This window comes from Microcaecilia unicolor, chromosome 5, assembly GCF_901765095.1.
Source record: "Microcaecilia unicolor chromosome 5, aMicUni1.1, whole genome shotgun sequence".
In the NCBI taxonomy this organism is placed as follows: Eukaryota; Metazoa; Chordata; class Amphibia; order Gymnophiona; family Siphonopidae; genus Microcaecilia; species Microcaecilia unicolor.
Genome location: NC_044035.1, coordinates 149672214 through 149694994, shown reverse-complemented (window position 1 = coordinate 149694994; position 22781 = coordinate 149672214). Strand labels below are relative to the sequence as shown.

Below are 22781 nucleotides of genomic sequence, written 5' to 3'. Positions count from 1 at the left end.
CTAGCAATTCTCCTCTCTCCCCTGCCCTCCCCTCCATCCATGTCCAACAACTATCCTCTCTCCCCTGCCCTCCCCTCTATCCATTCATGTCCAGCAACTCTTCTCTCTACCCTGCCCTCTTCCCCCATCCATATCTAGCAATTCTCCTCTCTCCCCTGCCCTCCCCTCCATCCATGTCCAGCATTTCTCCTGCCCTCTCCTGCATCCATGTCCAGCAACTCTCCTCTCTCCCCTGCCCTCCCCTCCATCCATGTCCAACAACTCTCCTCTCTCCCCTGCCCTCCCCTCCATCCATGTCCAGCAACTCTCCTCTTTCCCCTGCCCTCCCCTCCATCCATGTCCAACACTCCTCTCTCCCCTGCCCTCCCCTCTATCCATTCATGTCCAGCAACTCTTCTCTCTACCCTGCCCTCTTCCCCCATCCATATCTAGCAATTCTCCTCTCTCCCCTGCCCTCCCCTCCATCCATGTCCAGCATTTCTTCTGCCCTCTCCTGCATCCATGTCCAGCAACTCTCTTCTCTCCCCTGCCCTCCCCTCCATCCATGTCCAACAACTCTCCTCTCTCCCCTGCCCTCCCCTCTATCCATTCATGTCCAGCAACTCTTCTCTCTACCCTGCCCTCTTCCCCCATCCATATCTAGCAATTCTCCTCTCTCCCCTGCCCTCCCCTCCATCCATGTCCAGCATTTCTCCTGCCCTCTCCTGCATCCATGTCCAGCAACTCTCCTCTCTCCCCTGCCCTCACCCATCCATATCCAGCAACTCTCCTCTTTCCCCTGCCCTCCCCTCCATCCATGTCCAACAACTCTCCTCTCTCCCCTGCCGTCCCCTCTATCCATTCATGTCCAGCAACTCTTCTCTCTACCCTGCCCTCCATCCATATCTAGCAATTCTCCTCTCTCCCCTGCCCTCCCCTCCATCCATGTCCAGCATTTCTCCTGCCCTCTCCTGCATCCATGTCCAGCAACTCTCCTCTCTCCCCTGCCCTTCCCTCCATCCATATCCAGCATTTCTCCTGCCCTCTCCTGCATCCATGTCCAGCAACTCTCCTCTCTCCCCTGCCCTCACCCATCCATATCCAGCAACTCTCCTCTTTCCCCTGCCTTCCCCTCCATCCATGTCCAGCAACTCTCCTCTCTCCCCTGCCCTCCCCTCCATCCATGTCCAGCAACTCTCCTCTTTCCCCTGCCCTCCCCTCCATCCATGTCCAACAACTCTCCTCTCTCCCCTGCCATCCCCTCTATCCATTCATGTCCAGCAACTCTTCTCTCTACCCTGCCCTCTTCCCCCATCCATATCTAGCAATTCTCCTCTCTCCCCTGCCCTCCCCTCCATCCATGTCCAGCATTTCTCCTGCCCTCTCCTGCATCCATGTCCAGCAACTCTCCTCTCTCCCCTGACCTCCCCTCCATCCATATCCAGCATTTCTCCTGCCCTCTCCTGCATCCATGTCCAGCAACTCTCCTCTCTCCCCTGCCCTCACCCATCCATATCCAGCAACTCTCCTCTTTCCCCTGCCACCCCTCCATCCATGTCCAGCAACTCTCCTCTCTCCTGCCCTCCCCTCCATCCATGTCCAGCAACTCTCCTCTTCCCCTGCCCTCCCCTCCATCCATGTCCAACAACTCTCCTCTCTCCCCTGCCCTCCCCTCTATCCATTCATGTCCAGCAACTCTTCTCTCTACCCTGCCCTCTTCCCCCATCCATATCTAGCAATTCTCCTCTCTCCCCTGCCCTCCCCTCCATCCATGTCCAGCATTTCTTCTGCCCTCTCCTGCATCCATGTCCAGCAACTCTCCTCTCTCCCCTGCCCTCCCCTCCATCCACATCCAGCATTTCTCCTGCCCTCTCCTGCATCCATGTCCAGCTACTCTCCTCTCTCCTCTGCCCTCACCCATCCATATCCAGCAACTCTCCTCTCTCCCATGCCCTCCCCATCCATGTCCAGCAACTCTCCTCTCTCCCCTGCCCTCCCCTCTATCCATTCATGTCCAGCAACTCTTCTCTCTACCCTGCCCTCTTCCACCATCCATATCTAGCAATTCTCCTCTCTCCCCTGCCCTCCCCTCCATCCATGTCCAACAACTCTCCTCTCTCCCCTGCCCTCCCTCTATCCATTCATGTCCAGCAACTCTTCTCTCTACCCTGCCCTCTTCCCCCATCCGTATCTAGCAATTCTCCTCTCTCCCCTGCCCTCCCCTCCATCCATGTCCAGCATTTCTCCTGCCCTCTCCTGCATCCATGTCCAGCAACTCTCCTCTCTCCCCTGCCCTCCCCTCTATCCATTCATGTCCAGCAACTCTTCTCTCTACCCTGCCCTCTTCCCCCATCCATATCTAGCAATTCTCCTCTCTCCCCTGCCCTCCCCTCCATCCATGTCCAGCATTTCTCCTGCCCTCTCCTGCATCCATGTCCAGCAACTCTCCTCTCTCCCCTGCCCTCCCCTCCCTCCATCCATATCCAGCATTTCTCCTGCCCTCTCCTGCATCCATGTCCAGCAACTCTCCTCTCTCCTCTGCCCTCACCCATCCATATCCAGCAACTCTCCTCTCTCCCATGCCCTCCCCTATCCATGTCCAGCAACTCTCCTCTCTCCCCTGCCCTTCCCTCTATCCATTCATGTCCAGCAACTCTTCTCTCTACCCTGCCCTGTTCCCCCATCCATATCTAGCAATTCTCCTCTCTCCCCTGCCTTCCCCTCCATGTCTAGCGATTTCTCCTCTCTCCCCTTCCTTCCATCCATGTCCAGCGATTCTCCTCTGCCCTCCCCTCCATGTCCAGTGACGCCCCAAACCCCACCTGCCCCCCGAGTTCAAGTTCCAACCCCCCCCCGCCTGACCTGCCCACCTTCTTCTCCCACAACAGCCCTCCTTGCCTTCCTGCAGCCCAGCCAGGGCTTAAAACTCATTTTACCTGACTGAAGTCATGACTGCAAAAGAAGCAGAGTAGAGCAGGCTCGCCTTCAGCCTTCCCCTTCTTTCTCAGCGTCCCGCCCTAATTTCCTGTTTCTGCAAGGGTGGGATGTTGAGAGTGAAGGGGAAGGCTGAAGGTGAGCCTGTTCTGTTCTGCTTCTTTTGCAGTCACGACTTCAGTCAGGTAAAATGAGTTTTAAGTACTGGCTGTGTGGCAGGAAAGCAAGGAGGGCTGTTGAGGGAGAAGTGGGCGGGTAGGTCGGGCTGGGGATGTTGGAACCGGAACTTCAGATGACTGATGGCCGGGAAAATATTGGGGGTGCTTGAGCACCCACAGCACCCACGTAGTCGGCACCTATGTGGTGAATGCTAAGTTGTACAAATTATTTTGTTTCTTAAATTATTTGGGAGGATGTTGGAAACATTGGGCTTCAGCTCATTCATACATGCAGATGACATCACTTTTAAAGGGGATATATCAAGCATATTATCAAGACTTGACCAGGCATTGAATTGTATGGAAAATTGGTCTGTATCATCTAAATTAAAGCTGAATGCAGAAAAAACTAAGGGGCCCTTTTACAAAATGGTAGTAAGCCCAACGCAGGCTTACCGCAGCAATCCGGCAGTAGTTCCCATCCCCAGTGCACTGTCCTATCCAGCACTATAAAAATATTTTTAGTTTTGTAGCACCAGTGTATACCCATCAGTAATTGGACGCTGCCTGGTTACCTCCGGGTCAGCACAGGAGCCCATACCACCACCTCAATGGGTGGTGGTAAGGGTTCTCCCCAAATTGGCCACGTGGCAAATAATTCACTTGCTGCGCAGCTATTTCCTGAAGAAAAGAAAGACCTACTTTTTACCTGCTGGGGTAAAAGGGGACCTCAGCATGCGTCAAAAACATGCTCTGACACCAGCACAGGCCCACTTTTGCCGCAGCTTGGTATAAGGGGTCCTAAATTTTTATTAATTAGTCATCTGCCTAAGTCAATTTCTGAAGATGAGGTGGTAATTAAGGGATTTAGATACAAATTAGAGCCTCATTTGAAAATTCTGAGGATTTTCTTGAATAAACATCTTACCTTTAAACATCAGATGAATTTGCCGGTTGCAAAGATAGTTAGGATTCTTTGGAAATTAAGATGAATTTGGTCTTGCTTTAAAATCAATGTCTTTCAGTTAATTGTGCAGACATTAGTGTTAGGTCACCTGGACTACTGTAACATCATTTATGTTGGTTGCAGTGCATCAATTTGACAAAGAATACAGCTACTTCAAAATACAGCGGCCAGTCTTATATTTAAATCCAACAAGTTTGAAAGTGCTAGACCTTTATTATGCAAACTACATTGGATACCAGTGGAGGTGTGATCGTTTTTTATAAATGTTGTTGCCTAATGTTTCTAATTTTATATGGTCAAGTATCTAAATATATGACATCACTAATCATTGTGTACAGGAAGAACTATGCCATTGGTTCAAGACAGTACTTGAATTTCTTTTCCCCCAGGGCCTGACCTATAAAGTTGAATTTGCTCAGTCATTTTCTTGTTTAGCTGCATATTGGTGGGATACAATACCGCGTAATATACGTGCTGAAACTAGCTATCCCAGTTTTTGTAAGATGTTAAAAACTTGGCTGTTTCATAGATTTACAAGTTGATAACTTTAGTATTGGATATCTGCTGACTTTAGAATTTACATTGATCTAGGGAATGCCCCATTCTTAATTGTAATCTGCACTGACCTAAATTTTTTTGTATGTGCGGCCTATAAATGGTATCTGTAATGTAACGTTAGATTTTTATGTTCTGTTAACATTAAGGGCCCTGTTTAGTAAGCAATGCAAAGGGCGTGTTAACATTTTTAGCACATGCTAATGATTAGCACACGCTAAATCGCCCATAGGAACATATGGGCAGCGCTAGCGTTTAGTGTGTACTAATTTTAGCATGCGCTAAAAACACTAGTGCGGCTTAGTAAACAGGACCCTAATATTTTGATTTGGTTAACCATTTTTATGCTTTGCTGTTTTTGTGTCTTCTGGTTATAATTTTTTTAAATGTTTATAGGATACTTATTCAAAGTAAAAAAAATACCCAAACTAGAGACAGCACTCTAATATCTGTAAACAAAAAAACCAAAAAAGGAGCAGTGCAACAAATACCCACTCCTAGCCAATCAATAATTTTAATTTTTAACCAGTCAAAATAAAAGCATGGAGGAAAGGAGGAAACATGATCGTAGCTGACTGTGGTTCGTCACCTGATGAAAATTGAGGTTATCACATTTTCAATGCCACAGTTCACATTTTCAATCATCAGTCTAAAAAAAACTCCAAATGAAAGTTTCAGGGTTCCTTTTACGAAGCTACGGCAAAAAGGGGCCTGATCTGGCATCGGCACATGTTTTGATGCACACCGAGGCCCCCTTTTACCATAGTGGGTAAAAGCCAGGTTTTTCTTTTTTTCAGGGGGAAGCACTTACCTCCAACCCATTGAGGAGGTGGTAAGGGCTCCCACGCTAACCCAGTGGTAACTGGACAGCACGTGGCACTGCCTGATTACTGCCGGGTACATACTGGTACTACAAAAATATTTTTGTAACGCTGGAAATGGCGCATGCTGAGGGTGGGAACTACCAACAGGCTTCTACAGTAGCCCAGCAGTACGTCCGTTTTAGCAAGCAGTAAGTCTGCATTGGGCTTACAGGCACTTTGTAAAAGACCTCCTTTTTTTAAAGAAAATTTTAAAATTTATAATAAATCAGTTCATGCTCCTGTTGTAAAAGTTGTATTCATCTTGGCTTTTGGCTTCAATCGTAAGAATATAGCAGTATATCAAAGAGTCCAAATATATCAAAGCATCCAAATGTTTCAACAGTTACTTCACTCACAAATATGAGAAAGCATAATTTAGCTTCAGGCTGCAGGAAATGTCCAAACAGGAACCCGTTTCACCTCCCGACTTCCTCAGGGAAACTTGGCTCACTGCTGACGTGTGTAACTTCACACAGTCAAAAATTCACTCAGATGAATTCAAGTTTTATAACAGGAACATGAACTGATTATTATAAATGTAAAAATTTTCTTCAAAAATAAAATTTTCATGTGGAGGTTTTTTAGACCAATGATCAAAACTCTGAACTGTGGCATTGAAAATGTGATAATCCTAACAGGGGAATCATTCAATTTTCATCAGGTGACCAACCACAGTCAACTGCAGTCATTTTTCCTCCTTTGCTCCAAACTTTTATTTTGGCTGCTTAAAAATTAAAATGAAAATTATTGGTCAGGAGCGGGTATTTGTTGCACTGATATTTAGACATTAGAAATTTATAAATAGTCCAGAGCCTATTTTTGATAGGCAATCCATAAATTGTAATACATAAGTAGATGTAAAGAATTGGAAATTCCTTGCTAAAAGCACTTATCACGGCAGTTGAGGACGTCCTTCCCTGCGACGGCAGTTGAGGACGTCCAAAATGTTTGAAAGAAGGACGTCCATGCCTTTGTTATGCCTCCGCTGACACACACATACCCCCCCCTAAGGGACCTGCATACTGCCCCTCCCTGCAGGGATGGCCAAATTTCAAGGGAGTGGAGGAGTGGCAGGGTGGCCTAGTGGTTAGAGCACTGGTCTGGCAATCCAGAGGTGGCCAATTCAAATCCCCCTGCTGCTACCTGTGATCTTAAATCTAAATAAATAAAGAGGGTGTCAGAGTCATAGCACAGGCATGGATGTCCTCACAGAAACATCCACATCCATCACAGGGACGGAGGTATAGCAAAGCACATACTCTAAAAAAAAAGACAAAAGTTGTTTTTTGGGAGGTGGTTAGTGACCACTGGGAAAGTCAGGGGAGTTCATCTCCAATTCCCTCTGCTGGTCATCTGGTCAGTTTGGGCACCTTTTTGATGCTTGGTCGTGAAAAAAAATGGACCAAGTCAGCCAAATGCTCGTCAGGGACGCCCTTCTTTTTTCCATTATCGGCCGAGGACGCCCATCTGTTAACCACGCCCCCATCCCGCCTTCGGTACACTGCCAACATGCCCCCTTGAACTTTGATCATCCCCGTGACAGAAAGCAGTTGAGGACACCCAAAATCAGCTTTCGATTATGCCGATTTGGGCGACCTTAGGAGAAGGACACCCATCTCCCGATTTGTGTCAGAAGATGGGCGCCCTTCTCCTTCGAAAATAAGCAGGATAATTTGTCACAGTGCAAATGTAAATGACATAAGTAAGGCAGTGGAAGGGGGTGAGCCATTGGAAGCCTTGGACCACCCAACATTTTATTCCACAAGGCATCACTACTATGGAGTATAGGGGGCAGAGATGAAGGCTAATTTGTTTTTTTTTATTTAATGCAATTGTTTAGCAGTTATATTGTCAAGAGTACAAATGTACAAACCTGAAACGAAATATTGGGTATTACAAGAACTCTCTCTCTGCAAGGTAACATATGCATAACACAATAATAAAGGAAAAAATAATATAAACTCCTCCAAATTTTTAAGTTCACATAATGGCAGGGAGCAGAGTTTCATTAAGGAGAAAGAATAAGAAACTATGACGAAGGTTAATTTGGCTTCCATAACTACAAAGGTTAACAGATCTACAGTATAACAGCATTATGAGACTCCAAAAGAATGCTGCTTACCAGAACAGTAAAATTCTAATATCAAGGTAAACTGCTTTTTTAATGCAAATGCTCAATGTGGGGACCTTTTACTAAGCTGTGTAAGCGTCTACACGTGCCCAACGCATGCCAAAATGGAGTTAACGCCTGGCTACCGCGTGGATCTTGCAGTAATTTCATTTTTGGCGCGCATCCGAAAAATTATTTTTGGACCCGCATATTGGGCGTGCACCAAGTGGCATTTGACAAGCATTGATCATTACCGCCCGGTTACCACATGAGACTTTACCGCTAGGTCAATGGCTGGCAATAAGGTGTCAGACTCAAAATGGACACGTGGCAATTTTCATTTTGCCACACGTCCATTTTTTGGCAAAAAGTTTAAAAAGACATTTACAGATGCGCTGAAAAATGATTCTGTGCACACCCATGACACATGTCAACATTACCACAGGCCATTTTTCAGCGTGCCTTTGTAAAAGGGCTCCTGTATTAAGTATTGACTTAAAGAAACAGAGCAGCAAAACACAAATCTCACCATATGATAAACTGTGTGCTACTTTCCAGTGTTAAAAACCATATAGATAGTTTTGCCGGAAGCGAAAGCAGCTTTTTATGTATTTATCCAAGTGGGAAGGGAGGGATAACTTTGCTTACTGGTGAGGAATTCTCATAGATATTGGTGCTGTAAGGCAGGTTGATAAAGATCGGGTCCATGTCTTGTACATCTGAGATGGTAATAGCCAAGTTAGCCAAAGTTGACAGAGGCTTCACTTTGTCTTGATCCTGTGACGGAACACAAACAAAAATTCACCTTATCAGTATCGGAGATTTTTCTCTTTTTTTCCTGGTGATAATTCCTAGCCATGACCACAAGGTTCAGCAAAGATTTTATAGGAGTTGAAATCATTAAAACATGATGAGCATTGGTGATGATAATTAGGGCTTCTGAACTGAAACACTGAGAAAACAAGCACAATACAAAAAGATTAAAGTAGGTTGTTTTTGGATTGATAATGGAAAAATGCCACTTCCGCTATGATTCCCAGCCCTCCTCTGGCTTTTCTTGGACTATCCTTTTTTGTGCTGACAACTCCAAAGTGACACAAATGTACATATTCATGCCACTGGAAAAGATACCCAGCAATACTACCTCTGGAGTGAAAGCAGTGATTAAACATTGGTTTTGGTTTTGTACTTTGAAAAGACCACAATTAGCTAGAAAATAGAAGTTCTAATGATAATTCAAGAAAACATGCTTAAATTGTCAGTTATTTTCACTATATTACCATTTTGGTTGATAATTGACCAATAAAGGAGTCCATTTACAAAAGTGCACTATTATCTGGTCTTACTCTTAACATATTGTACATACTGGATTTTATCATGCACTAAACCCAGATTTAACACAGCATCTTTTGGGGGTGTTCTCTCTATTTTTTATTGCAGATTGTTAGGAAGTGTTAAGTGCACATGCTAAGTATAACGCACTAGCTGGTTAACATTTCCATGCCCACTATCTTCCTGTGATGTGCCCCATCAAAGAAAAGCTGAGAAAAATACAATAATGTGCAGTTTAACATATGGTAACAGGCAAACTAAAGTTCAACCTCTTACTGCAGTGTTTTTTAACCGGTGTGCTGCGGCATATTGGTGTGCTGCAGCTGCTCCTCAGATGTGCCGTAGAGTCCATGGGAATCCCTTCCAGGTCACAGTCATCACTACAGGGCAGCAACTGCTATCCAAAAAAATTGCCTTGCCACCCCAAACGGAATCAGTATACTTCCCCCTCAGGTCTGGATTTGCCTCACTATGTTCTTCCTCCCATCCCTCGGGTCTCTCTTTGCCAGCAGCTATTAGAATAGGTTTTCTTCTGGCCAGCTCCACAGTCTTTCTTTCTGACGCAACTTCTTTTTTCCATCTGGGAGTGTTGCAGCAGAGAGAAAGCTTCTAGATGGCTAGCCTGTTCTAATAGCTGCTGGCAACAGTAAAGTTTGTAGAATTGTGGTAGAGATGAGAGGCCTGAGGGATAGGAGGAAGATGGTAGAAAAATATATTGAATCTATGGGAGGGAATGGGGATGGGGAGGAGGAGAGACAATACCACAGAGAAAAATGAGTGACACCTTGCACAAATAGGGAAGGGAAGACGGGAGACAGGCTACACATGAATGGAAGGGAAACGGGAAGACATGCTACACATAAAGGGAAGAGGGGAGACAGGCTGAAGATGAAGGGAAGAAAGAGGGAAAACAAGATATATTTGAGAAGGAGGCAAAGAAATTGAAGAAAGCTGAATATGAAAAAACAGTGCCAAACAGACATAGGGCAGGAGAAAATAACAGAAATAGTAAATGGAAAGGAGGCTCTGGAAACAGAGTTAAGAGCACAGACAAAGGAAAGCAAAACCAAAGATTGGGAACAAGCTGATTGGAATAGTAAAATCACCAGACTACAAAAGTAGGAAAATGATTTTATTTTCAGTTTAGTGATTGAATTATGTTGGTGTTGAGAATTTACATCTGTCTGCTTTATTTTGCACTGTACAGCCCCTCCTACATCCCAATGGCTTCTACGTTTTTCACTTGTATGGTTTTTTTTTTTCAAAAATGGCCTGAAAAGATAAAAGCACAGAGCACAAAACCTTGTTACAAATGGAATTTTCGAAAAAAAAAAAATAAAAAAAGATAGATGTTTTGCTTTTTCAAAAATGGTTACATTTGCTATTCAGATTTGGAACGTTTAGTGCAAAACGTCCACAGGCTGACTTAGACGTCATATCAAAAATGCCCCTGTCAATGTGGCAGTTTTTATATCTGTTTGTCTCCCATCCCCAATCTTCCTTCCCTCCCCACTTATAATACTGATAAGTATATATTCCTGCTATTAGAGCTAACAATAATACCAGTGGTAATAATAATAACCCTTATAGGCTACAGGTTGAGACAAACTGTGTTTCCTTATATGTGACCCTATGCAACCCATTGAATAGAAACCCAAAGCCTCTTCATTATCTCTCTCTTAACCTGCAACTCAAAAGCAGTTTTCTCATAGAGCTGGACTTGTTTATACATGTGTATCCAAGCCCCTAATCAGGGTTTTCTGCCTTGCTTCCATTATTAATCTATTGTCATCTTTGCAAGAATTGACATGAAGGCCAACCCATATGTATGCCTCCTTTTTCCTCCTCCTAGAATTAAAACCGCTCAAAATACAGCAGCTCACTTGATATATAGGAAATCAAAGTATGAAAGGGCAACCCCATTTTGTAATGCTACATTGGCTCCCAATTAGGGCAATATGGCAATATTAAGGTTCAAATCTAGCCCATTATATACAAAATATTGTTTGGAATGTCACCTGACTATGCTAGACCTAATCAAACTATCAATCAGACATGCTAGACCTGGAACTAGATGTTATCTTCTACATTTCCCTAACTGTAAAAATGTAATATATAAATATGTTTACACGGCTGGTTTTGATTACTTAGGGATCCTTTTACTAAGGTGCACTGAAAAATGGGCTGCGCTAGTGTGGTGGCGTGTTTTGGATGCGCACAGATTCATTTTTCAGCACGCCTGTAAAAAAGGCCTTTTTAAAAATTCTGCTGAAAATGGACGTGCAGCATGTGTTGATGAAACTACTATGACAAATTTAGGGGCCCTTTTACAGGCTTACCGCTCGCTCTTTCGGGACTACCACCAGCCCAACGCAGCCGCCGGCGGTAGTCCTGCCATGAGCGTGTGCCATTTCCGGGGAAAAAACCCCCTCGGAAATGGCTAGTGTGGCAGTAACCCGTAAGTAATCGGGCATCGTCGCCCGCTGCCCAGTTACCACCAGGTTAGCATTGGAGCCCTTGTCGCCACCTCAATGGGTGGCAATAAGGGATCCCTGCCATATGGCCGCACAGTGAGAGTTATCTCACCGCATGGCTATTTATTTGGGGGGGGGGGGGTTACTGGCTGTGGGAAAAAGGGCCCTGCTGCATGGAAAAAATGGCCCCCGCTGCCAGCGCATTGCCCTTTTTCCCACAGCTTAGTAAAAGGACCCCTTATTGATGTGAAACCTGAGTGATTCTATTGTGAGTAAATTTTCTTTGGAATGTCCATCTACACAGAAACTTTGAGTGTTGATGGTATTAAAAAACTTCTTTTTGAACTTTTTCTACAAAGATTTACAAAAATATATTTGAACAACAGAAGGGAGGTTTTTATGTCTGTGAGGGTGTTCCATTGGTCTGTGAGGACATTTGATTGTCAAAAGGGTCCTGGGCTGAGTTTCTGAGGCTTTTTCTCCCTTCATGTTGCGATAACGGATCTCACTGTCATTACTATGAATAAGTTTTGAGCGCCAATGCAGATAATTTTTGAGTGGATGGTTTTTGTGCTGAGATATTGATTATAGTCCACAGTTTCTATTGTGCTTGTGAAGTTGTGCTTATTTTTATTCTCTCCCATCCCCACTTCAAGGAATCCACAAAGATAAGCTCCTTGTTGCTGATATCTCCCTTGACCTCTACCTTCTTATACCTCTCAATAACCAAGTGTGGGACTAATATTACCTTTTCTAAGCAGACCCAGTGAACTGTTGGGACCTCCCTATAATGCCCCCTCGTTACTTTTAGGTCTGCTGCCCTATAATATTGTTGTAAGCTAGGGAATCCTATCCCTCCTTCTGCTTTAGTTTTAATAAGTCTTACCATGCTAATTTTAGCTTTTACCTTTTCAAAGGAAATCCTGAAATATCCTTTCCCATTGTCTGAACAAGTTGCAAGCCAAAAACCTGAGCATAAGACAATATGTTAATAATGAGTTACCTTTTGTATACAGCTATCCATCTTGCTGGGTAGATAGTCCTGCTAAATGACTCTGTACCATTTGTTTAGCTGCCGATTTCACATATCAAATAAGAATGCTTTAAGTCTTAAATGTTTTAGTTTGTATTTAATAATGTTGAATTTTTTTATTACTATTGTGGAGTGATATTTTACTTATGCTGTACCTTGCCAGAAGCATATGATGGAACAAGCAAGACACAAATGTAATAAATAAGTAAATTGATTAGTTAATAGACCTGATGTAGTCTGTAATTACAGCAGTAGCTGTTAATGAATGTTAATGAAAGTGTTAATGAATGTCGCTCTTCCTAATTGGTATTTTATAGCAGTGTTTCTCAAGCTGTTCCTTGAGTACTGGCTAGCCAGTCTGCTTTTCAGTGTAACCACAATAAACAGAAATACATTCAAATCTCTCATATGCATATTCATCGTGGCTATACTGAAAACTACATTGGCAATGAGGTACATTAAGACCATCTTGAGAAACATTGTTCTACAGTACAAATATTAGATCATCGAGGTCTTCTGTGGGAAATAGAGCAGCACCTGATACTGTGAGATCATCTATTCCACCGTTGTCCCTCTTCCTTTTTAGATGCTTAAGTTTCCGTGAAAGTGCTTGTTGTTGAGGCCCTATCCATCTGTATATATCAGGAGTTCTCACACAGTCTTTGGGACACATCCAGCCAGTTAGGTTTTCAAGATAATAACAATGAATATTCATGAGATAAAATTTCATACACTGCCTCCTCTGTATGCAAATCTGTCTCATGCATATTCATTGTGTCTATCTTGAAAACCAGAATTGGATTGGATCGAGAACCCCCGGTACATATTATACTGGTGGTGCTTCTGCCTGTCCAATAGTAAGTGTCATGGTTATCAGAGAGCCCAGGCCCTGGTAACTGAGAATATACACCTCATTGCATTAACAGACACCAGCCACAGATGCAGTCCCATCCACCAGAAACCTTCAGGTTGGCATGCATATCTAGTTTGAGGACAGACAATACTGTACTGTTCCAGTCCAACAGTGAAGGGTATGGCTGTCAGGGAGCCAAAGCCCTGGCAACTGAGAATGGTACACCTCATTCACCAAAAGACACTAGCTACAGATGCAGCCTGAACCAGCTGCATCTGTTTCGTCCCTCTCCACATCCCTAACAAAGCTTGCCCGCTTGTAGCAGTTCACAATGGTTGCCTGTGTAACATGATTCCAGACTTCTTTCTGCATATGTAGGGAATCCAACAGTGATAGATTACGAGCCAGGTCAACAGCACGTTTATCCTTGCCAGTCTGGTCATCCATAACGCTCATCAGATGACATAGCACAAGAGCACAATAATGTTGGGCCAACACTTCACAAGACCAGAACACTGCATCAGTGATTTCACAGTAAGAATACTGAAAGGTAATTTTAAAACAATACAGGAACGTAAGACCTTTGAAATAAGAATGATTGAATATTTTGACACACAACAAACAGGACTTAATAAGGATCTGGGTTTTCTAACCCATTATAATCCATAAAGCTGTATTTCTCTGTTTATTTCTCTGTTTATTACCCTCCTCTCACCTACCAACACCCATCCTGTTAGAATATCAATGAAATGCTTTGATGTCCCCATGCATACTCCCACCCTTCCACTCTGTCAGACTGTCAAAGTAATGCTTTGATGTTTCTCTTATATATATTATCTGCTAACACATTTGCTTATTTCCGATCTGACGAAGAAGGGCAACCTTCGAAAGCTAATCAAGAAATGTATTAAGTTATGTCCAATAAAAAAGGTATCATCTTATTTTCTTTTCCATGTTTTATTTTGTTTGATTTCTATTGATAACCCAGTCATCCATTTGCATTAGCCTCATATGACACAGGAAGTCGCTTAACTTTCTTGAAGCAACGGGGCTGTTTGCTCTTTCCAATGATGAGGGGTTCCAACTTCTCACTCCCATCCATAGTGCAGCAAAGGAGGATCGTCAGTTGGTCCTTCGACATTTTACCTCCAGTAATTTCGACATGTTTGAATGCAAGTGTTCCATCAGGAATCGCTCGCCAGTAGAGACCGTTTTCATCAGCATTGAAAATGTCACGAGGTGCAAACTCGTTCAAGATGGTAGGAAGAACTGAAACAACCCAATTTTCAGCACCAAAATCATCAGCGTCTTGTATCTCAACATGCTGTTTCTTGAACTTTATGTTGTTCCTCTCCTTCCATCTTTCCAACCATCCAACAGTGGCTTTGAATTCAGTTAGTCCATGACGTTCAGCTAGCTGACATGAAACTGTCTGCTCCTGACTCGGGAAAACCACCGAAGAAGAGCATCTTCTACCTCCTCAGCTTTTCCCGCCCTTTTACGTTTCCTGTGTGGATTTGTATTGTTTTGCCAGTCTTCCAGAAGCAGATCTTTCTGCTTCAGGACATGTGACATTTGACTGGGATTGACACCACATTCTTTAGCAATAGATGCTTGACTTTGTTTTCAAAATTTTTAAGAACTTCTATTCGTTCAGCCAGTGTTAAAGTCTTACAGTTCTGCCGCAATGACGACTCCAGTGTACACTCTAACAATATTCTTTCACTTATTCTGCCTGTGGCAGATAAAGGGGTGGTAAATTTGAAATCTTGTTGGTTGTCACGCGCCAATCGGCTTCCATATTCCGTGTGCGCACTTATGCGGAGTCTTTCCTGCAGAGGAGCAGTCTTATGTTTCAATCTTTTTTATTGTAACCAACCACAGTAATACAATAAACAATGCCTGTCCAACAGTTCAACCATGTACAGATATGTTCAACTACGAAGTTATGCATTTTGTCGAGTTATCTCTTATCTGGTTACAGCATTTGTTTATTCCCCCCTCTCCTCAACGTATCAATCCTTAGCCCTTCCCACCCCTATCTCTCTAATTTAAGGCATAAGAATCTAAGCATCATCTCTTCACGCTTCAATACAGTCAAGGTAGTCTCTAGAGATTTAACAGATGACTCCGGGCTGCTGGTGTGAGAGTCTGCCACAAGGGTGCCCAGCACCATTGAAATTTCTTTCCCGCTATCGAGTCTACAATGAAATGTTCTTGACGCTCCAGGCGCATTAAATACAACATTCTGACTCTCCATTACTGCTGAGTAGGCGGCTTCCTTGTTATCCACTCTGCCAAAATGCAGAGGAGCAGTCTTAAACCATGCATATAAGTGAATCTTGCACTTATCAGTGGTGCGCTAAACTGAAGTTTGTCCCCATAGAAATTGATGGCGCCAAAAACGGGACCGAAGTACAGCATGCAGTTAAACAGAGCATGCGCTTCTCCAACATGCACTTAAATTAAGTGCACTGTATATATATGTTTTTCACAGTGTCTTTTTATAATGTCTTTATTAACACACCCACCCCCCTTTATACAAAGCTGCGCTAGCGGTTGTCAACACGGTAATGCCAACACAGCCCATTCAAATTGAATGAGCTGCGCGCTTCACTGCATGGCTTTGTAAAAGGGAGGATAATGAATAAATAGATGATCAGACATCAAATATCTAATGCATAATACATTTATCAGGCAGTCAACGATAGGATATAACACATCCATTAAGATAAAATAATTGATGAGAAAACAGGTTGTAATGTGTGGGTTTGAGGTTTTCTCATTCATATATTTCATATATTTTTATCCAAGTATTTTAAGGTCCATATTTTATGTTGATGTGCATGCTTTGGGGAACTCAACGATTAAAAAGTTTTCTTAGAAGATTCACGCATTATTTAATTGATTCTTGAAGGTAGCCACTACATATACAATTGCTTATAATTTTGGAACCTATACTTAAGGCAGTTAGGTTATTTTTGTATTAAAACTATAGAAATGTTATTAAGGAAACTGTATTTCCATATGGTTTTTATATGTCAAAAGGCAATTGCAGTATATATTGGCTACATGCATTTACCAGTAAATATATTTGGAAACCAGTGTGGTCATGTTTCAATTTTTATTTTTGTAACTTTTATTTGATAGATAATCAACTAATGTTTTTATAGATATGTTTATATTTATATGCATTTGTACTTACTGTTTGTAGACCCCTGACGAAGGTTATCTGAAACTTGGCCAGGCTGGGTCTAGTTTCCATTAAAGTTACATTTTAGAGAACTTTTGCTGTCTTCTCCTTCCTTATATCACTACTACTGTTTCTACTGTCAGCATGTCAAGTCAGTGGCGTACCAAGGGGGGGGGGGGGCGGTGGGGGTGGTCCACCCCGGGTGCACGCCGCTGGGGGGGTGCCAGCGGCGTGCACCCGGGGGGGGGTTCTTTCGCCGGGGTGGGGGGTCGCACTGCACAGGGGGGGGCTGCACCCGGGGGGGCGGGGCACATCGGAACGCCACTGTGTCAAGTACAAACATACATATGTATTTTATAAAGAACACATATACTTTCCAGCTTATAATCGAAAGAGAAAAACGCCTATATTGCGACTCAAATCGGGAGATGGGCATCTTTCTCCCGTGGGCGCCCAAATCGGTATAATCGAAAGTCGATTTTGGGCGTTTCCAACTGCAATCCGTCGCAGAAACGGGGATTGTGTTGGGCGTGGTGAAGGGGGCGTGTTGGAGGCGTGGTGAAGGCGGAACTGGGGCGTGGTTATTGGCTGAGGAGAGATGGGCGTCTTTAGCTGATAATCGAAAAAAAAGCGTTTTTACCGTGATTTTGGGTCACTTTTTTGGGACCCTTTTTTTCACGAACAGGTCCTAAAAAAGTGCCCCAACTGACCAGATGACCACTGGAGGGAATCAGGGATCACCTCCCCAGACTCCCCCAGTGGTCACTAACCCCCTCCCACCAAAAAAAACCCACTTTAAAAACTTTTTTTCCAGCCTCTATGCCAGCCTCAAATGCTGTACCCACCTCTATGACAGCAGAATGTGTTCTATCCTGTGTCAGCCTTTCCCTGGTTCTGATGTGGCTCTCGGGTGAGTGTGACACCTTTTCTGTTATGCGCACTGCAGAGTCACATCAGCAATGCATTGTGGTGGGTGTAGGGTATTGGGCTCCGTGATTCCACTAGCTTGTGGCAAATGCTCACGATGTTGGTAGTTGGTAGGCTCTACTCCCATGGTGCTTTTCCCCCTGCTTACTGGGTCAGAGTGTGCCCTGTTTTGTTTTCAGTAGTCCATGAGGTAGTGGCCATTTTTGTAAGCCAGTTTCAGATCCCTTTCATGTGTTAGCCACGTTACAGAACTTAGTTCTTCCCTTGAATGTGGCTGAAAGAGGGCATTGTACACCATTCTGCCAGCTCTGACCTACTGCTCATCTCAGTACCAGGGAGACTCGTTGCCAGTGGGGCACAACCTCTGATCTGCAGTTAACTGTGAGTAAGTGTGCTTATTCCAATAAAGGACGTTTTCGGAGAGATTAGTCTTCAGGTGTCAACTGGTGTGCCAATGTTATATAGCAGCAACCAGTCCTAGAGGCCTGAGTGTATGCAGGTCCCTGGAGCACCTTTAGTGGGTACCACAGTGCACTTCAGCCATGCAGACCCAGGCCCATCCCCCCCTACCTGTAACACTTGTGCTGGTAAATGGGAGGCCTACAAAACCCACTGTACCCACATGTAGGTGCCCTCTTCACCCCTAAGAGCTATGGTAGTGTTGTACATTTGTGGGTAGTGGGTTTTAGGGGAGGGGGGTTGGGTGCTCAGTTATGCATGTGGGAGCATTGTCTGAAGTCCACCGCACTGACCTCTAGGGTGCCCAGTTGGTGTCCTGGCATGTCAGGGGGGCGAGTGTACTACAAATCATGGCCCCTCCCACGACCAAATGGCTCGGATTAGGACGTTTTTGAGCTGGGCGTTTTTAGTTTACATTATCGCTAAAAAAAACAAACGTCCAGCTGAAAAACGTCCATTTTTTTCGAAAATACGGTCTGTCCCGCCTCTTCACGTACCCGTTTTCGGACATAGACGCCCATTGAGATAGGCGTTCGTGTTCGATTATGCCCCTCTTTGTGACTTTGCCTGTGTTCTGCTGCCCAAACTGTGCCCCAGAACACGCCTACATGTGTATTGTGTAAAAGTACACATTATCTTGTCACTGGTATACTTTTATGTGGTAACCTCTGGTTTAATTTTCCCTTTTACTTACATAAAATAAATTATCCTCTTTAGTCACAAAATGGACAAAGTTTATCCATTTAAAATCAATGAATAATTTGGGGTGAGTAGTGGGTAGGATTTCAAATTATTTACTCAGCCAAAAAACTGATCCACTAAATATAACGTATGCATTTAAATGCAAACACATAAATAGCAGGAATAATATTACAGAGATAAGAGATCCATTTAAACTTATACATCAGTTTTCATTGGTGCCTTTTGGACAGATGACGCCACTGATTTTACACTGACAGTATTGCTCTGAGGAGTGGACATTTCCTGTTAGTGACTGAGGGCCAGATTATACCAGAGACTCCCCGACTGAAAGATCAATATTCAAAATGATTTAGCTGGCTAAAATTGTTTTTAGTCAAGCAAATCTAAAGTAAAACATGTAAAAGGCAATTCTATAACTTGGTTCCTAAAGGTAGGTGCCATTAGCACATCAAAATAAGATAATACTAGCACTTATGTGGGTAATTGTTTCTAAAATGCACAAGTTGCCTGTGTAAGTGCTAGGTGCTTTTCTAGAAACTCAAGTTGCTGAGGACTAAATTCTATAAATGGCATCCAAATTTGGGTGCTGATAAAAATTAATGCTCAGAGTTGGACATCGTGTTTGGCACTGAGAGGATTTACACCAACTGAACCTGGTGTAAATTTTCATGCCTAAATTAGGCATGAATCTCCCTTATTCTGTAACAATGTGTGCAAACTCCAGGAAAGCTCTTGATACGCCCACGCCGCTCCCATGGCCGTGCCCCCTTTTCTGATCTATGAGTAAAATATACGTGCTTAAAGATGCATGCATACATTTAAATTAATGCCAATTAATACCAATAATTACTAGTGCCCAATTGGTTCATTTGTCAATTAACTTGCATGCATAAATTGGGTGCGCAAATTTGAGCATGCAATTTTAAGCACGATATATAGAATTAGGGTGCTAGTGCACAACTGGGAGGGGCACATACATGGGCAGAGCAGGTCAGGCTCTGGGTGTTGCATCAATTTACACATATAGGGCCACATTCTATATATGGCACCTCACAAATACACACGGAAAACATTTCTGACTAAGCACGGTGTATTCTATATACCGTGCCTAAATCTAGGCACCATTTATAGAATACACTTAGTTGATATCCTAAAACTATGTACCTCCATTTACACCAATGAAACATGGCGTAAATCCTGGTACATAGATTTAGGCTCAGAGGTCCATATTTTATAACAGTGCATGTAAATTTTGGAATGCCAATGAAGTGCCCATTTCTCCTCCCATAACCATGCCCTGTTTTTTTGAACGCATTAGAATTTGGGCACAGTACTTTACAGAATATGCTTAGCGAGCTAAGTGCATAAATTCTAATTAATGCCAATTACTGCTCATTATTGCTTGTTAATTGCTGTTAACAACACTGATTAGCTTGTTAAGCCAGTTAAGTCACAAGTATTGTTAAAGAATACACTTGGATTTCAGTGCAGAACACTAGGCACGCTGTATAGAATCTGGGGCATAGCTTATAAAATACTCTAAGTTATGTGATTGCATAGTGCACTTAGGTGCACACACGCTTGCCACTGGCATAATGTAAGTGGTCACAACCTAATTTTCAGCACAAGAAAGCTGCTTTATATTTGCATTCTATAATGGCTTAGGTACACTAGAAACCATTATAGAACACATGCTAAACGTAGCATTATGTGGTGCCTACCTTATGGTGCCAATTTATAGAATTGCCCCATGGCCTCTTTAATGTTCTATATTTGGGCACTTAAAATCATGAATAGTACAAATGTATCCTGATGGAAAAGATGAGTTGGCATTTGACAAAGAGGGGCATTTTTGAAAGAAATATCTATGTTTGGATTTGGACGTCTTTGTAAAACGTCCAAATCCGGGTGCAGAGAAAACTGTATTTTCAAAACAAAATGGACATCCATCTTTCGTTTTGAAAATACAGTCAAAGACGTCCAAATCCAAGGACATCCTTAAATTTGGATGTCCCTAGATTTGGATGTCTTTGACTTTCAGTGATTTTCGAAACCAAAGACATCCAAGTCAAAAACATCCAAACGCAAGCCATTTGGACATGGGAAGAGCCAGCATTTGTAGTGCACTGATCCCCCTGACATGCCAGGACACCAACTGGGCACCCTACTGCAGTGGACTTCATAATATGCTCCAAGGAACATAGCTCCCTTACCTTGTGTGCGGAGCCCCCCAACCCCCCCCCCCAAACCCACTACCTACAACTGTACACCACTACCATAGCCATTATGGGTGAAGGAGGGCACCTATATATGGGTGCAGTGGATTTGTGGTGGGTTTTGGAGAGCTCGCTGTTTCCTCCACAAATATAATAGGTAGGGGGTGTATGGGGCCTGGGTCCGCCTCTCTGAAGTGCACTGCAGTACCCAATAAAACTGCTCCTGGGACCTTCATGCACTGTCATGGACCTGAGTATGACATCTGAGGCTGGCATGAAATATTTTTAAAGATGTGTTTTGAGAGTGAGAGGGGGTTAGTGACCAGGGGAGTAACGGGAGGTCATCCCTGATTGCCTCCGGTGATTATCTGGTCATTTCGGGCACCTTTTTGTGCCTTATTCGTAAAAAAACCACGTCCGGGTGAAAATGTCCAAGTATTTGTCATGGACGTCCTTGGTTTTTTCGATTATGGGTCAAAGACATCCAAGTGTTAGGCATGCCCAAGTCCCGCCTTCGCTACGCCTCTGACACGCCCCCTTGAAATCTGGACGTCCTTGCGACAGACTGCAGATGGAGATGTCCAAAATCAGTTTTCGATTATACTGATTTGGACGTCTCTGGGAGATGGACATCCATCTTCCGATTTATGTTGAAAGATGTACGTCCTTATCTTTTGAAAATGAGCCTGAAAGTATCTCACAAAAGATTCCTGAGGAAATTGGAGAGTCATGGGATAGGAGGTGGTGTCCTATTGTGGATTAAAAACTGGTTAGAAGATAGAAAACAGAGAGTAGGGTTAAATGGTCAGTAATCTCAATGGAGAAGGGTAGGTAGTGGGGTTCCCCGGGGTCTATGCTGGGACTGCTGCTTTCTAACATATTTATAAATGATCTAGAAGGAGGAGATCATGTGATACTGTGAGCAGAGTAACAGCGTTTTGCTGCAGCTCTGGGGCCCTCGCCTCTCAATAATGTAATTTTTGGCACTGCATTTCTTTACTCGACTCTGGATAACTGTCGGATATCCTACCTTATGGACAGATATTTGGATAAATCACCAGCTGCAATGGTGCAAAAATCAACTAAAAAGGAGAAAATAAACTTGGCAATGTGGAGTCCAAAATGGCGGAGGAACCAGCTTTACCGCTGGTGGCTTTTACAGCCGCGTAGCTCTCACAACTCTAAGGTCGACCATCTCAACATTAGGTCGACCATCTCTTAGGTCGACCTAAATGTTGAGATTTGGGCATCCCTGACCATATTATCGAAACAAAAGATGGACACCCATCTTGTTTCGATAATACGGGATGCCCCGCCCCTTTGCGGGGACGTCCCCAGAGATGGGTGCCCTTAGAGATGGTTGTCCCCGTTCGATTATCCCACTCATTGTGTGTTTTTGGAAAGCAATCAAGTTTCTCGCATGTGGAAGGCATGCTGGCACTATGATCCTGCACTCTTGTTTGGCTATCCTAAGCTGGGCCCTCCGGCTCCGTGAGGATTTGCATAATTTGTTTCAATAGCTACTATAGTATCAAAGCAGGTCATTTTAGCGGAGTGGTTATCATACAAGTATCCTTCGATTCAACAGTGGCGTGCACGCATGTTATTTTTAATGCGTCTGGAGCGTACAGGAATTTCAGACTTTAATACTAAAGCTGTTGAGCATTTTCAACAGTGTTGGACTCCTTTCTGGAACACTTTTGGGCTCATTTTCGAAAGAGAAGGACGCCCATTTTTTGACATAAATCGGAAGATGGACGTCCTTCTCACAGAAACGTCCAAATCGGTATAATTGAAAGCCAATTTTGGACGTCCCCAACTGCATTCCGTCGCAGGGATGCCCAAGGTTCCAGGGGGCGTGTTGGAGGCGTAGCGAAGGTGGGATTTGGGCATGCCTAACATTTGGACGTTCTTGACCCATAATTGAAAAAAAGAAGGACATCCCTGACGAGCACTTGGACGTTTTCACCCGGACGTGTTTTCTTACAACTAAGGCACAAAAAGGTGCCTGAAATGACCAGATGAC

At 43.7% G+C, this 22781-nt stretch overlaps 1 protein-coding gene across 1 annotated transcript in view; it reads right to left on the bottom strand.

The window, feature by feature from the left end:
* CDH23 (cadherin related 23) overlaps positions 1-22781 on the bottom strand; it is a 1475307-nt gene that overhangs the window by 1155167 nt on the left and 297359 nt on the right. Inside the window, exon 6 of the mRNA XM_030204991.1 lies at positions 8215-8343. Within this exon, the coding sequence (XP_030060851.1) occupies positions 8215-8343 (129 nt within the window). The remainder of the gene's footprint in view (positions 1-8214; positions 8344-22781) is intronic.